The following is a 13,337-nucleotide window of genomic DNA, read 5'->3' as shown; positions in this document are numbered from 1 at the left end:
GAACCCTGGTGTGGGGAGGAGGGTATGGACTTGGCTGTATGTGTGAGAGATGCCTGATGTGCCACAATCACAGCAGAGACGTAAGACCAAAACTACATCTTTAAGGTGAGTTGGAGGGCTTTGGTTCCTGAAACAACGTCTTGCTTGAGCATAGCATTCTGCTAACCCCTTGACTTGATCACCTCAGATCTTAATCCCATTCTCTTCCTCTTGGCCATTGCAGCAGGATTCCTACTCACCTGTCTGGTCTGTACCACTGTCTTCCCAGGCCTGTTATGTTCCCTAGGGATAAACTTGGGATAGTGTTTACAGAGCTGCTAATCTGTTTGTAAGCAAAACATGGGCTGGGAGGAGAGGAGAAAACTTTCCAAGGCAACTTGGAGATGCTTCTTATGTGTCTAATGGGATGCTCCAAAGCTTTTCTATTTTGTTTTTTGCCCCTTATGTTTGGGTCACTTGAGGATGTGCCAGTTCTCATTTGGATGCAGAAATGGGTTTGTGAGCTCCGTTTCTTTGCTCTCACAAGGATGCAATAAAGCTGTGGACTTAAAAGAGTGGGAGGGCAGCTCTTGGTGGGCCAGCATTGAGATTTGTTGCTGGTCAGTGTTATTCATGTGTGTTTCTCAGCCTGGCTGTAAACCAACTCATGGTGAGCAATGTCCAGTAGCTCTGTACATGTCCCCACATCACTTGTATGAAAATACAGATAATTTTAAGATTTCCATCTTAATACAGCTGTATATAGAATGCCAGATCCCTACTATCCAAATATTTGTGTCTGGAATTGCTCTCTTCCATTAGCAGAGCTTATTCTCATTCTCTGTTTGCTTGCTGTGGAATATGCTGCTGCCCTCTGGGGCAATGCCTGTTGGACAGATGGGACTGTCCTGTTTTTAGATGGCTCCTTCTGTCCTCTGAGGTTTAGCTTGACTCCTTTTAACTTTTCAGTTCCCTTCTGTTGTTTTGTGACTCTGCATTCAATGTGGTTACCTTTTTTAGCTTGCAGAATTTCCCACCCCACCAGTGTGCTCTCACGATCTTCCTGGAGTCTCTCGTCAGAGCTGGAGAGGACCACCTTGGCCTTTTGCAAAGTTCTTCTCTAGGGACTGTCCTGTAGTCCTGGGGACACCAGTTACCTCTTTCTGCAGATCTAGGAGACCAGTGGGGTAGAAGATGAAGCCCTTCTGACTAGAGGCCTCGTGTGGGTAGGGAACAGCTGCTTGTTAAAGGGTTTAGCTTGCTGGGCAGTTGGACTGCAGCAGTAAAGTGAAACCCTCGCAGTGCATTTTCGTGGTGTAGGAAACATTTAGCCTATCTACCAGGAGAGGGCTGTAGGTGATACTGCCTTTCTCTTGACTGTGTCTTGATTACAGCACTCACATGGGGTCTAGAGGAGTGAGGGTCACATCCTTCCTGAGTAAGCAGAACTTGTGCTGGAACAGGGATGTGTTTCCATCTGGGTTGGAGCTCCACATCAATCCACCACAGACATGTTTTCTTGTGGATGTTTTGGCAAACTTCTGACATGCTCTTGCAAAAATTCAGCTTTGATTTTACTGCTTTCTAGGGAGGAGGGAATAAAATACAAACAATAACTTGCAAAGCAAAAATCTGTCACTACTCCTACTTGCTTGTGTTCTCTATTAAGTAGCACTGGTCTTTTTTTTCCCTGCAGATTGTCTTCCGCCCTCCTTTGGACCTCTATGATGTCCTCATCCACTTGAACTCGAATCAGATTCCTCGACATCTGGAGAGCGTGGACCGGCCAGTGAAATCATTTTCCCGGGGAGTGGTGAAGAACAGTGCTGGAGTGAGGATCCTCTTTCCTGTGGTGGATTATGACCCTGTACAGTGCTACCTCCAGGACCTGAGAGTAAGCATAGCCCTTTAGGAAGGTACACGGGCTGCCTGTCTAAGGGAGAGCTGTGTTTTGCTATTTAGGGCATTAGTTGCCTGCCATTGCAAGTGAGGCAAGATTAGATCAGACATTAGGAAGAAATTCTTTACATGGAGATTGGTGAGGTGCTGGCACAGACTGCACAGAGAAGTTGTGGATGCCCCAACCCTGGAGGTGTTCCAGGCCAGGTTGGGTGCCTTATGGGAAACCTGGTCTAGTGAAAGGTGTCACTAGCCATGGTGACTTTAAGGTCCCTTCCAAATGATACCATTTCATGATTCTTTGTATTTTGCATGTGATAATTACTCTTTATACACTCTGGAATCAGTTCTTCAGCAGAAAACCTGGTGAGTGTGCTGCTCATTCCTTGGAAATAGGAGTGCTGCTACTGTGAGAATGACCTCAGATGTAAATCATCTGGAGCTTTTTTGAAGAATATGACATTCCAGTGCATAAGTATGTTTTAAGCTATTTCTTTCCATTCACTTAATTTACTCTTCCTGGCTTCTTGCACCAGAAGTCCACTGGTTGCATGAACTATAGAGGCTGGATTACTAGTCACAGTTTGGTTTATGTGCACAATGGCAGAGAAGGTTGGTTAAAGAGGTAAATTGCGAACATCAGTGTCCAAAAGACATGAACCTAGCACTCTTCCACCACATGGCCATGACGAATGTGCAAGGTGCTGGGTGACAGTGTTGCAAGCCAGTGTTCTGAAGATGTGCAGCCTATGCCGTCTTGGCAGATACTTGTCTTGCTTGCAGTAGGTGAATGTTAGTGTGTGGAGACGTGAGGCTGTGATGCCCTGTTTTCAAAAGTTATCTGTACTTTCAACGGCTGTCATCTCCTACGCCAGTGTTGTGAGTGTTGTAAGCAGTTTTAGAACACGAGAACCATAAGCTACCTTTGACAGGAGGGTGCTGCAAAGGTCTCCAATCCTGTTTCCCACTCAGAGCTGATTGAGTTTTGGTATTGGAGAATCCTAGTCCTGTTGATTGCTGAGTATCTCCAGAGCTGGAAATTTCCCACCTCTGCCTTTGTTCTGATGTTTAGTCACCAGTATTCTGAAAATTTGTTTCTTAGTATCTAAATAGGATTTCCCTTGTTGCAGTGCACGTTACTTCCTGGAGTTCATCACAGCAACTGGGCTGTGCTCTTCTGGGGGTGGCTGTCAGCTCTGGGGACTTCAGCTGTGCTCTTGCAGCTCCTGGCAGGTCTGAGGGCTTAGGGGAGCTTTTGCCCCTCCCACAGCTGACACAATGGAAGGGCTTTGCCTTCCCATGTGCTTCGCGTGCCTGAAGATTCAGTATCAGTTTCTCTCCAAGCTCATGTCACAGCAGGAAGTGTGCCCACAAAAGAAAACAGCTTTTGGGTAGTGTCCTAATTTCCTCTGGGCCTGCAGGGTTCAGCATTTGCTTGTCTCCAGGCTGTCTAACCCTGCACAAACACTGCATGTTTCACTACTGCTGCTGCCAGGCTTGATGGTGGCAGCAGCTGCAAGAAGAGATGCAGGAAGGGCCTGCACGTCCAAAGATGGAATTGTAGAGCTGCTTCACCTCAAACTCTTGTTGAAGCTGGAAGATGCTGAGCCCTTCTCATGCAACCTCCCTCTTCACCTTAACCCAGATAGCTTAGGAGATGGCCAAAGAAAACTTGAAAGGATTTCTTTGTAGGTTTCCTCACTCTGGGCACAGCTTTATTTTTGCCAACCATATTATGTACCACTTTCTGCCCTGTCCATGTGAGTATGTTTTGGCTTCACTAGAACTGTCAGACACAACAGTGTGCATGCTCAGTCACCCACAGCAGGTTGAGGCTGTCCGGGAGGAGCAAAAAGACAGGGATGTAATCAAGGTGCCTTTAAGTTGGGGAAACCATCGTAATTGTCCCTTAATGTCCTTGCAAGTGGCACTGCTCGTTTATCTGGAATGATGTGGAGGAGAGAGGAAAGCAGGTGTCCAATGCTGGGTAGGAGGTCTCCTGCCTGCAAGAAAAAAGGTGGTTGGGAAGCTCAGATTGCAGAGGCCATTGAGGATTTTGTTGGGAGTCCAGGATATGCAAGAAGAGGAAGAAATATTTTGTACAGTGCTTCTAAAATGGAGCAGGAAGCCCAGTGATTGGGAGCTGTTCGTTATTTCACTCTCTACTGATGTCTGGATCTGAGAAGGAATATCAATCCAAGCTCCCCTCTTTTGTTCTCCAGGTGATTAGTTTCACCTGCCACCGTGAAACTTGGACAAGGAGGCATAGATCTGGGTAGGAAGTGAAGTTTCTTAAGCCTGAAATCTGTCTCCGTCCTGCACTTGAAGGATTAGAGCTGAGTGGAGTCTTTCAGCAGCTGCCAAGGTGCACGGGGCCAGAGCTGCTGCGTCTTTAGAGAGGCCAGGGCTAAGCGACTCTTATGGAAAACTGGCAAAAGGGTGACTTCTTACTTGAAGAGGAATTGGAGACTACTGGAAAAGTTGATGGGGAAAGCAGGCTCCTTGAGGAGGCTTTTAATAGGCTTGCAGCAAATCTGGCTTTACAAGGAAACACTTGTCAGGAAACTTATCAGGGCATGTTACAGTGTACAGTACTCTTCTGTGCTTCTAGTCAACCTGGTGTCTTCAGGGAGGTGTCAGCAATGGCTCCAGAGAGTGAACAGTGCAGAAGAAACTTCCTTGGAAAGCAGTTTAATTATCATGTTAAAAAAAATAATAAAAAATTACTACTTAAATGATCCAGTCAAATATGGCATCCAAACAGCGAATTTTTACTGCCTGTTATTACTTACGTAGGTAATAACAGACTTGGAGTAGGGTTTGATTTTGATTACAAATTACAGCTGGCCCTAAGATACTAACATCTCAGTGAAGAAACGTGGATAAAAGCTGAGGTTGTGTTGCATCACTGGAAGAAGGGTTACGTTCCCAAAGAGGAGCATGCATTTAGCATCTCTTGTTCTTTAGCTTGAGAGTGTTTGGGAGGAACAGAGCAGGAATTGGTCACTGATTTCCCAGAAGACCAAGCTGTGTTTCCCTGTGGCCATTTTATTGGAGGTATCCTGCAGTACCAGTTCACTTGGCTCCTGCAGTGTCCAGGTCAGCAGCAGGCAGACCTGATGGGGCTGATGAATATCTCTGTCTGGGCAATCTGGTATTTTTTCTGAAACAATTAAAGGTGACAGCTGCACATGAAGGAGTTGCTATTGGGCACCTTTGCTCTCAGATTACTCAGCAATGCTTACCTGTGTCGGAGTGCTCCAAAAGCTGATTTTGCACTGTACAGACACCAACAAGCACATCTTGTGGAGCTGCTGGTAGACACTACCCTGTCGAAAATCATCCGGCCCCATGTCTCAGGGTCCTGATGTTGCTCAGAAGCAAGGCCTTTGTCATAGCTTTGTGTTTTTCCTTGTGTTTTTCCTCCCCCGGTTTTTACTGCTCAAAGCAGTGTTGAGCTCCTCCTTGTCCTGGTGGCTGGGAGCCCTGGGGCTGATATGAATGCAGCAAGATGCTGATGCTGGAAAGGACTGTGACAACAGCTCAGTGACAGCAGTGAATCCTTACAAGGGATTTTGGATGAGAAGGCATTTGGACACAGAAGTGGCTGGCTTTGACTCAGAGTAATTTGCTTTGCTTTAATAGCACAAACCACAGAATTGAGCAACAGGGTTTAGTAGTCTGACAGTGTCGCTGTAGTAGATTTATAACAACAAAGGGAGACATTTGCCATGCAGTAATTCTGTGGGATTTTGTTCTCTTTTATGAGTGGAAACATCTGTCCTTTTCAGAGCTTGCCACGGGAAAAGGTTTTTAAGTGCCTGGACATGTTGATTAAGCTGAAAGGGGCAAGGAGCAGGCAGCGTCCTTCCTCCAGTAACCAGGAGACCCGTGTCTGCCCTCTCTAACTGTTTGCAGACGACGGGTGCCCTGTTTTTCTCAAATCAAAGGGACAGGCTAAGGAGAAGTGCTCTGGAGCTGGAGGATTGCTGCGTGCCTTTCCCAAGCAGTCTAAGAGGAAGAAGTAAAAGGAGGGGAGGCGTTAAGTCCTGACTGCTTTAATTTTTCCTTCTTCAAGGAGAAGTGCTGCAGGAACTGGTCTGATCAAGTTGCACTCATGCCTGAGAGACTCTGAGTAAAGATGAAAGGCCAGTAATGGCATTCAGACAGTGAATGCTTAAATTCCAGGACAGATCTGATGGAAATGGTGGTCTGTTCTGGGAGTTGGTCCAGATGAGAAGGACTTTGCAGACATGCTTTTGAAGGAAAGCAGGTGTCAAACACCCCACAAAGAGGGCTTCCCTGGAGCTTCGACCTGTAACCATACTCCCCAGTGCCTACAGTCCTGAGCGCTTTGGTGAGCAAACACAGGGTCACGTTGTGACAGGGATTCTTCAGCAAAACAATTAAGTTTTTAAGCAACTCAGCCAAGTTTCCCTGTGAATCCCCATTGTAACTACAGGTTTTTGTCATGGTTGTTGTCAAGCTGCAGAACTGTGAACTGCCTCTGTAGTTCTGCTGAGTTTGCTGAGGATGTGGCATAGGAAAGATCAGTCTGCACAGCTCTTGCTCGGTGGTGGCTTGGATGTCCTCTGTTCTTCAAGAGAAAATCTTTCTGCCTGCATCCAGCGAGTCTGTGGATGCAGTTATCATGTCTGTCCACACGCTCTTGGGAGCTCACAGAGCCCAAGACTCTTACTGCCTCACAAAGACTCAGAGCTGTTCTGTCATCAAAGGGAAAGCTGGGTGAAGCTGCCTGAGCCCTGTCAATCTCTGTACTTGCAATGGCTGTTAAAGGAATTGTTTTTTCTCTTTTTACCAGGTCATTGGTCTTAAGAGATCACTGGATATGAAGCATTGAAATTTAGCTTTCTCTGGCTGCACCTGCCTGTCAAAGAGCTCATGGCAAAGGAGCTGCCCATCTTGTACAGAGGAGATTTTTTCTGCATGGATGAGCAGGAGTATATTTCCTGCTTTACAGTAAACATTCTTTCCTTTAAGGCAGTGTTTTGCACTTCTTACATCTTCAGACAAGACCTGTTTGGAAGACTTACAGTCCTTTCCTTTATTCCTCCCACAGTGTAGGAATGTGTACCTTGCTAGTGCTTGTTAGGAAGGAATTAATGATGTTAGAAGTTCTGAGTCTCATACACTGTAGAAGCTGTGGTTATGGGATGTAGCTGGAACTGGTGAAACTGTTTCAGGTCAGACTACTCCCTTACTGTTTTGACTGACAAGCGTGACTCTTCTCATAGCATCTTTCAGAATAGGCAAAGACAAAATGAAAAAGCTCTGTTGTCTTTTATGGCGTGGAGTAAATCTTTGTGTTTGAATGTCTGCCCTCAAAGGGACAGAGGTGGCAGGAAATGCTCTGCTCCTACAGCTGCAAAGCAGCTATCTGACCCTTACCACAGTGCCTATGGTCAGGAGTGTGCACATGAGTGTGCAGGTGCATATTGAAGCATTTGCTCCTTCTGCTTGGGTGAGACCAGGAGGTAGTTCTGCTTGCATTTCTGTCATGGCAATGCCTTACTTCTTCCACTGGAAAAAACTGAAGAATTCTGTCTCGTGGGTCATTGGACAAGGCATATTTACTGATATAGCCAGGTGATCATAGGCGTAGGGTTGCTTTTTCTCTTTCTTTACTTCTTTTTTTCTTGGTGGTGGTTTATTTTTCCCTCCTTTCTTACCGTACTAGTTTTCCACTAAAATGAATCCCTAGTAGCAGGATTCTCATGTGGCTCTGGTGAGCCAGCAGGAGGTAAAACAGTTTGGATGGGCTGAAAAAACCAAGAAGAACTTGAAAGTGTTAACCACATGTGTGGTTATTTGCTGGAAGTAAGTAACTTTTAATAGTTTTATACTGTCAGGTGTCTAACTTGGAGCACTTAAAATGTCCTGAGCACTGAGCAAATAAATGTTGATGAATGTGTTTGCCTTTTGAACTGTCTTGCACCGGCAAGAACTGCCAGACCCATTTCTGAGGTCTCCCCAAACAGCTCCTATTTCTGTAACAGGTGTGATGCAATGAGAGCCCAATTTCCAGGTGTAAATAGGAGTGAAAAAATGAGTGGATAAATGATTAGCTGGAAAAAAATCCCCACTCGCTTCTAAACAACAGTAATGTAGTTGCTTAACTAGTGTGAGTTCTTACCTCATTGTAAAATCCATGCTTCAGCCTGAAAAGCTTAATTCAATAATCCCATTTTAGATGAGGGTATTGTTTTACTCACCACCTTTCTTTGTCTCTTCAGTCTTTCCACTCAGGTAGCTCCTTGCAGACTGCAGGGAGTTTAATCTAATCTTTTAGGCACTGCTTGCCCTTTCCCAGATGGTAAGGCTCCTCTGGATGCAGTCCTGAGCCTGCTGCTCCTTCCTAGCTCTGCAAGCAGGAAACTGGCTGTAGGGTTTGATGGTAGGGATCTTTCTCAGCAGGTAAAGCTCTCTCTGTGCCGTTAAAACTAAACTGTGACCAAAGATTGAGCAGCTTGAGAAGGGACTATGGGTTCAGATGTGTTCCCTACCATTTTCTGTTTTGTTTTTGTTTTTTGGTAAGCTTTCCCTTGAGAAAGGTGTTTGGAAGCAGGGGCAAGCCCAGTGGCACTGGTCATAGAGTATGGGAAATGGAAAGGGAGCAAACTGTGTTTGCTTTTATTCCTCAAGCCTCTGAACAAATGGAAATGTGGTGACTAGCACACCGGATCTTCTTAATGCTGCAGTTTTCCAAGAGTTGAATTGCATCTCTGCAGTTTGGTGAAGCTGGCCTGAAGTACTGTCATGTGGACAGTGCTGGGAGCAGCACAAGCGCAGGAGCTTGCATTTTGCTGGGGTTTTGAGCTGGGTACTGTTGTTCTAATGTCTGTCCTCTGCTCCCTCCTATTTATATAAAAGGTGCTGAGCATCAGGCAGAGCAACAGTTTTACCAGGAAATGAGCTGAGCCTGGGAGAGTTCCTTTCCTGCAAATGCTCCTGGCTTCTGTCCACCAAGATATGCCTGTAAAAACAAAAACAAACAACAACAACAAAAAACCCCCACAACTTTCTTATAGGGAGCAACATGTGGCACTTGGGACCTCACCTGGTAGATTAATGGGTCTTTTTCAAGTTCTCACATGCTCTGATCCCCTTTGATGAGGGAACCTGCATGTTGGCAGTCAGTGTGCTCAGTGATTTGCCCTTTGCTGAGCTTTCCTTCCCTCTTGCCATTTGCTTTTTGCCTTAACCAGGAGCTTTCCAGCTGGGAAGCAAGCAGTTTTCAGACTGGGTTGTGAGCATTGCCCATTAGTCTCAGGTGAGAAACACCAGGGCAAGTTTGCCTCTTTCTCAGTGTATTTTTAGAGAGTGGTTATTCAAGCTGGTTTGGTCAGTTAATGCTCTGACCAGCCTTGCCTCCACGAAAATCCCATGGGGTGGGGAGGGCTGGCAGCTCTGTAGACCATCCCAGCCTGCTGACCTAATCACATTGCCCTCTTTGTGCTACTTCAAATCCAAACTCATAAATTATCTTCCAGAGGCTGCAGACAACACTGCACCTCTCTGCTTATTGGCTCCTTACTCTTAAAATGACACCCCACCTCTAGGGATCAGTGGTAATACCAACTCAATTCACCTTTTTTTCCTTTTAATGCCATCCTGCCATGTCTATAAAAGGTGCCTACCAAATGTGCATCTGTTGATTTTTTTCAAGCACATCTGCATGAAAATATCATTATACAGTGATGCCAGCAAAGATAATTATTTGTAAGGCCATAACAGCAGTGCAGCTGGGGAAGCTGAAGGGATGCAGTTGCTATGATCCTGTTGACCACCAAGAGAAAACTTAAAGAGAGCAGATGGACTGCATTTGTTGTAGTTAGGTTGCTTCAAAATTAGCAAGGCCATGTGCAGAAACTTACCATGTACTGATGCTGGAGGTCATCTTTGCTCAGCCAAGTAAGCATGAGCTGTAGTGTGATGTTAATCTCCATTAAGATGAACAGGTAGCAGGAAACAGCTTCTTGGCTGTTCTGGTCAGCTGCGCTTGGGATGTATATCTCTAAGTACCAGCAAGTTGAGTGCTGTGCTGTTGGGCCAGCCTTTTGGGTTTGAAGTTGCTTGCACATGGTTTTGTTCAATTTTGCTGCATTGCTCATCTTCTGCCTCTTTGCAGGGCTGGGAATCTGGCCTGTGTGGGCTAGAGGGAAACAAGGCTGTGGGCTTTGATCATCTCTTTTTGCAAGCTCTCCTTCTGAGCTCTCCCGCTGAGCACCATCAAAACAGGTTACTCATTGACACAGCTGCTGAAACAAAGGGGCAAGGAGAGAAGGGTTAGCTCCATTGAGCATTTATTGTATTTGAATCATAGAATCATTAGGGTTGGAAAAAACCTGTAGGATCATCTAGTCCAGCCATCTGCCTACCACCAATATTGCCAGCTAAGCCATGCCTATAAGTACTACATCTACCTTTTGTTTAGATGCCTCCAGGAATGGTGACTCCACTACTTCCCTGGAAAACCTGTTCCAATGCCTAGCCACTCTTTCTGAGAAGAAATTCTATCTAATGTCCAATCGGAACCTCCTCTGGTGCAACTTGAGGCCATTGTCTCTTGTCCTATTGGTAGTTACTTGGGAGACTCTCACCTTGCCACATTTGTTGTTCTTGGGGCTTTGAGTTACTGCAGGTTTCTGCTTTTAAATATTCTTTGGGATGCTCGGTGTTGACAGCACATGTGTCCTGGGGGAAGAAGGATTTTTGATACTTTGCACAGATTGCAGAGCTCTATAGATTTTTACCTTCAGTGAAAAGTCCTTGGTTTGTCTGGGGTTTATCTTTGCTTCCTTGTAGTGAAATTTTCTGTGTGTGTCCAGGTTGCCTGCTGGCCAGGACCTGCTCCATACCATCTGATGTACTGTGATACATTGAACACAGGGATGGGACCTCAGGACTGGAAGGCTTGATAGTGCCAAATCCAGCTGATAAGGGGACAGTGATGAGAAATGCTTTTAATGTGTTGCTGCCGAAGGGATGCAACTTCCTAGATCTGGTTCCATTTTCTGAGTGCTCTTGCAGACCTGTGGGAAGTGGTGGCTCTCTGGGACAGCAAGAGGTAGTCAGCAGTCAGATCCTCATGCAGAACTTGGAGGCTTTGCACATCAAGGCAGAGGGAGAAGAGGCAGCAGGAGGCATTTGGGATTTGTCCTTATGCTGTTTTCCTTCTTGTTATTCCACTGGAAGTGTTGCCAGCTTGGTCCTGGCTCATGCAGAGGTACTGTGGGCGATCTGACACAACCTCTTTGTCTTCTCCCTAGGAAGCCTTCAGTGATCTCGCCTTATTCTTCTATGACAAGCATGGTGGGGAAGTGATTGCAGTTCTGTGGAAACCGTCGAGCTTTCAGCCTCAGCCTTTTAAGGTAAGTTTTTGATTCTGCTGAAGGCATGTTGCCTTCATACCCTGAAAACTTGAAGGGCTTTTTCCTGCAGTTGCTGTATAATTCTTATCAATCCCAAAGCCCTTTGAGAAATAGAACAAATATTTCTGTCCCTGCCTTAGAAAGGGTAAAACCAGGACAGGGATGTGGCCATAGCTTCACCACAATCATCAACAGAGTCAAGAGGGGAACATACGTCCTTAGACAAGCCCTAGCACCATGATCACTATGTCAAAACAGAGCTCGCTGTCCCAAGTGCTCTTTTCTGGTCCCCTTCTGGGAGGTGGGCAATGCATTGTTTGCTAAAAGTGTTTGCTGTGTGAAGCAGGCTGTCCCATTCTCATGGTTAAGAGGCACCCAGAACAGAAATATCTGGTCTGCAAGAGGCTAAGGCATCAAGTCCAGTTTTGAAGTGCCCAAGTCCTGTAAATCCGTGGAGATGCATTCCATCCACACTGTGTGGGTTGGTGATCTCTATAGGGTAGTTAAACTAGGTGTGAGACGTGCTGAAGTGATTCATGCTGCTTTCTATGAAGGAAAGACGCAAAGAAACTGGTGATTCACAGTTTGGAGTTGGCAGCCTAGGTTCTTCTGCTGTTAGTCTCTGGGCGACTTATCTCCCCTCTTCCTGGCTAGGGTCATTGGCCATTCAGCCTAGCTGGAGTTGTGAAACCTGGTTGTTTATGGTCGTGAAAAAAGAGGAGATGCTTGAATCTGTGTTGAGTGTAGCTTGATTAGACCTGAGGTGTGTTTTTTTTATTTTTTATTATTTTCCCCATCCTAGTGGAGCTAGTGATCACTTTCAACTCAAGGTCTTGACACCCAGCATCAGAGCAGAGCCCAGCCAGCAGTTAAGCCTTGGTCATGGTGTAGTGCCTGGCCTTTTGCATTCTCCGTCCGCTCTGTTGACACGGACTTCTCCATGTACCTGTGAGCTCTTTTCCCATCTTCACCATGCTCTGGCAGTTGTTTCTCTTCGTCCCTTGCAGTCTTTGGGCTATGGTTCTGGGGGCACTTTATTACATCTAACATTGAGCAATGATGGTGGCAAGAAGTCGTGTAGTGGTGTGGCAGGGGTTGGATGTGACAAGGCAGAAGAGCATTTTGTGTCTCTTATTTTGGACTTGTAAAGATTGTAAAGCAGCTCTGAGCTAGTGTTGCCATTTGTATAATGTTTGTTTATGCCCTGCAGGTTTCCAGTATGAAAGGACGGACAGTGACAACTCTGAACAATGAGCTGGTGTGTGTTCCCAACATAGAGGCAATTCTGGAGGACTTTGAGGTTTTGGGAGAAGGCCTGGTCAAAAGAGTGGAAGCTCGTACAGAGAAATGGACTATCTGAGGCCACTAAGAAGTGTGAGAAGGACCTGACCTGAAGCAGACTTTGTTCACTCTGGAACCATTTCGTTTTATAAGTCAGTCCCAGGAAAGGCTTTTGGCTTTTTAAATCCCAGAACTGTGTATCTGTCTCTATCTTAGTATGCCTTGTCCAGAAAAGTGATGGGACCCTTATTGTTTTTGAGAATGCAATTATCTTTTTATTTTGAAGAAAATATAAAGATGGGATAAAGTTTTTGAAAGTGTTCCTATTTATCACAGGAAACAAACTATGTTCATAAGAAAACATTAAGGCCTTAAAATATTAGCTGGTGTGTGCAATGGGAAGGCAGCTTCCTAGTTCATAGCATCTTCTGTTACACTAATGGCTAGGAAGTCTAAAGACATTGAAAACTGAGCAGATTATTCCCCTCTGCTCAGCTCTGATGGCACTCATCTGGAGTGCTGTGTCCAGTGCTGGGCTCCCAAGTAAAAGCAAGATGAAGATGCTGGGATGGGTCCAGGGAAGAGCAGTGAAGATAATAAATGAGTTGAAGTACGAATTATACAAGGAAGCTGCAGGAGCTGGGACTGTCCAGTCTGGAGAAGGGAGCTCAGGGGGATCTTACCAATATGTATAAATACCTGATGAAGGAGGAAAAAAGATGGAGCCCTGAGGAGCAGGGGGTGTTGGATTGGGTGATTTCCGGAGGTGCCTTCCAAGCTCTTGGC

At 45.7% G+C, this 13,337-nt stretch overlaps 1 protein-coding gene across 1 annotated transcript in view; it reads left to right on the top strand.

Annotated features, from left to right (window-relative positions):
* The window catches only part of NOL6 (nucleolar protein 6), a 33,407-nt gene extending 20,544 nt beyond the window's left edge, over positions 1-12,863 (top strand). The window contains exons 24-26 of the mRNA XM_021380801.1: positions 1,676-1,873; positions 11,169-11,270; positions 12,481-12,863. Coding sequence (XP_021236476.1) covers positions 1,676-1,873; positions 11,169-11,270; positions 12,481-12,630 — 450 coding nt within the window. The 3' untranslated portion in view covers positions 12,631-12,863. The remainder of the gene's footprint in view (positions 1-1,675; positions 1,874-11,168; positions 11,271-12,480) is intronic.

The sequence above is a fragment of the Numida meleagris genome, chromosome Z (genome assembly GCF_002078875.1).
Source record: "Numida meleagris isolate 19003 breed g44 Domestic line chromosome Z, NumMel1.0, whole genome shotgun sequence".
NCBI lineage: Eukaryota > Metazoa > Chordata > Aves > Galliformes > Numididae > Numida > Numida meleagris.
Note: the sequence above shows the minus strand (reverse complement) of the source record. Positions and strands in the feature narration are given on the sequence as shown.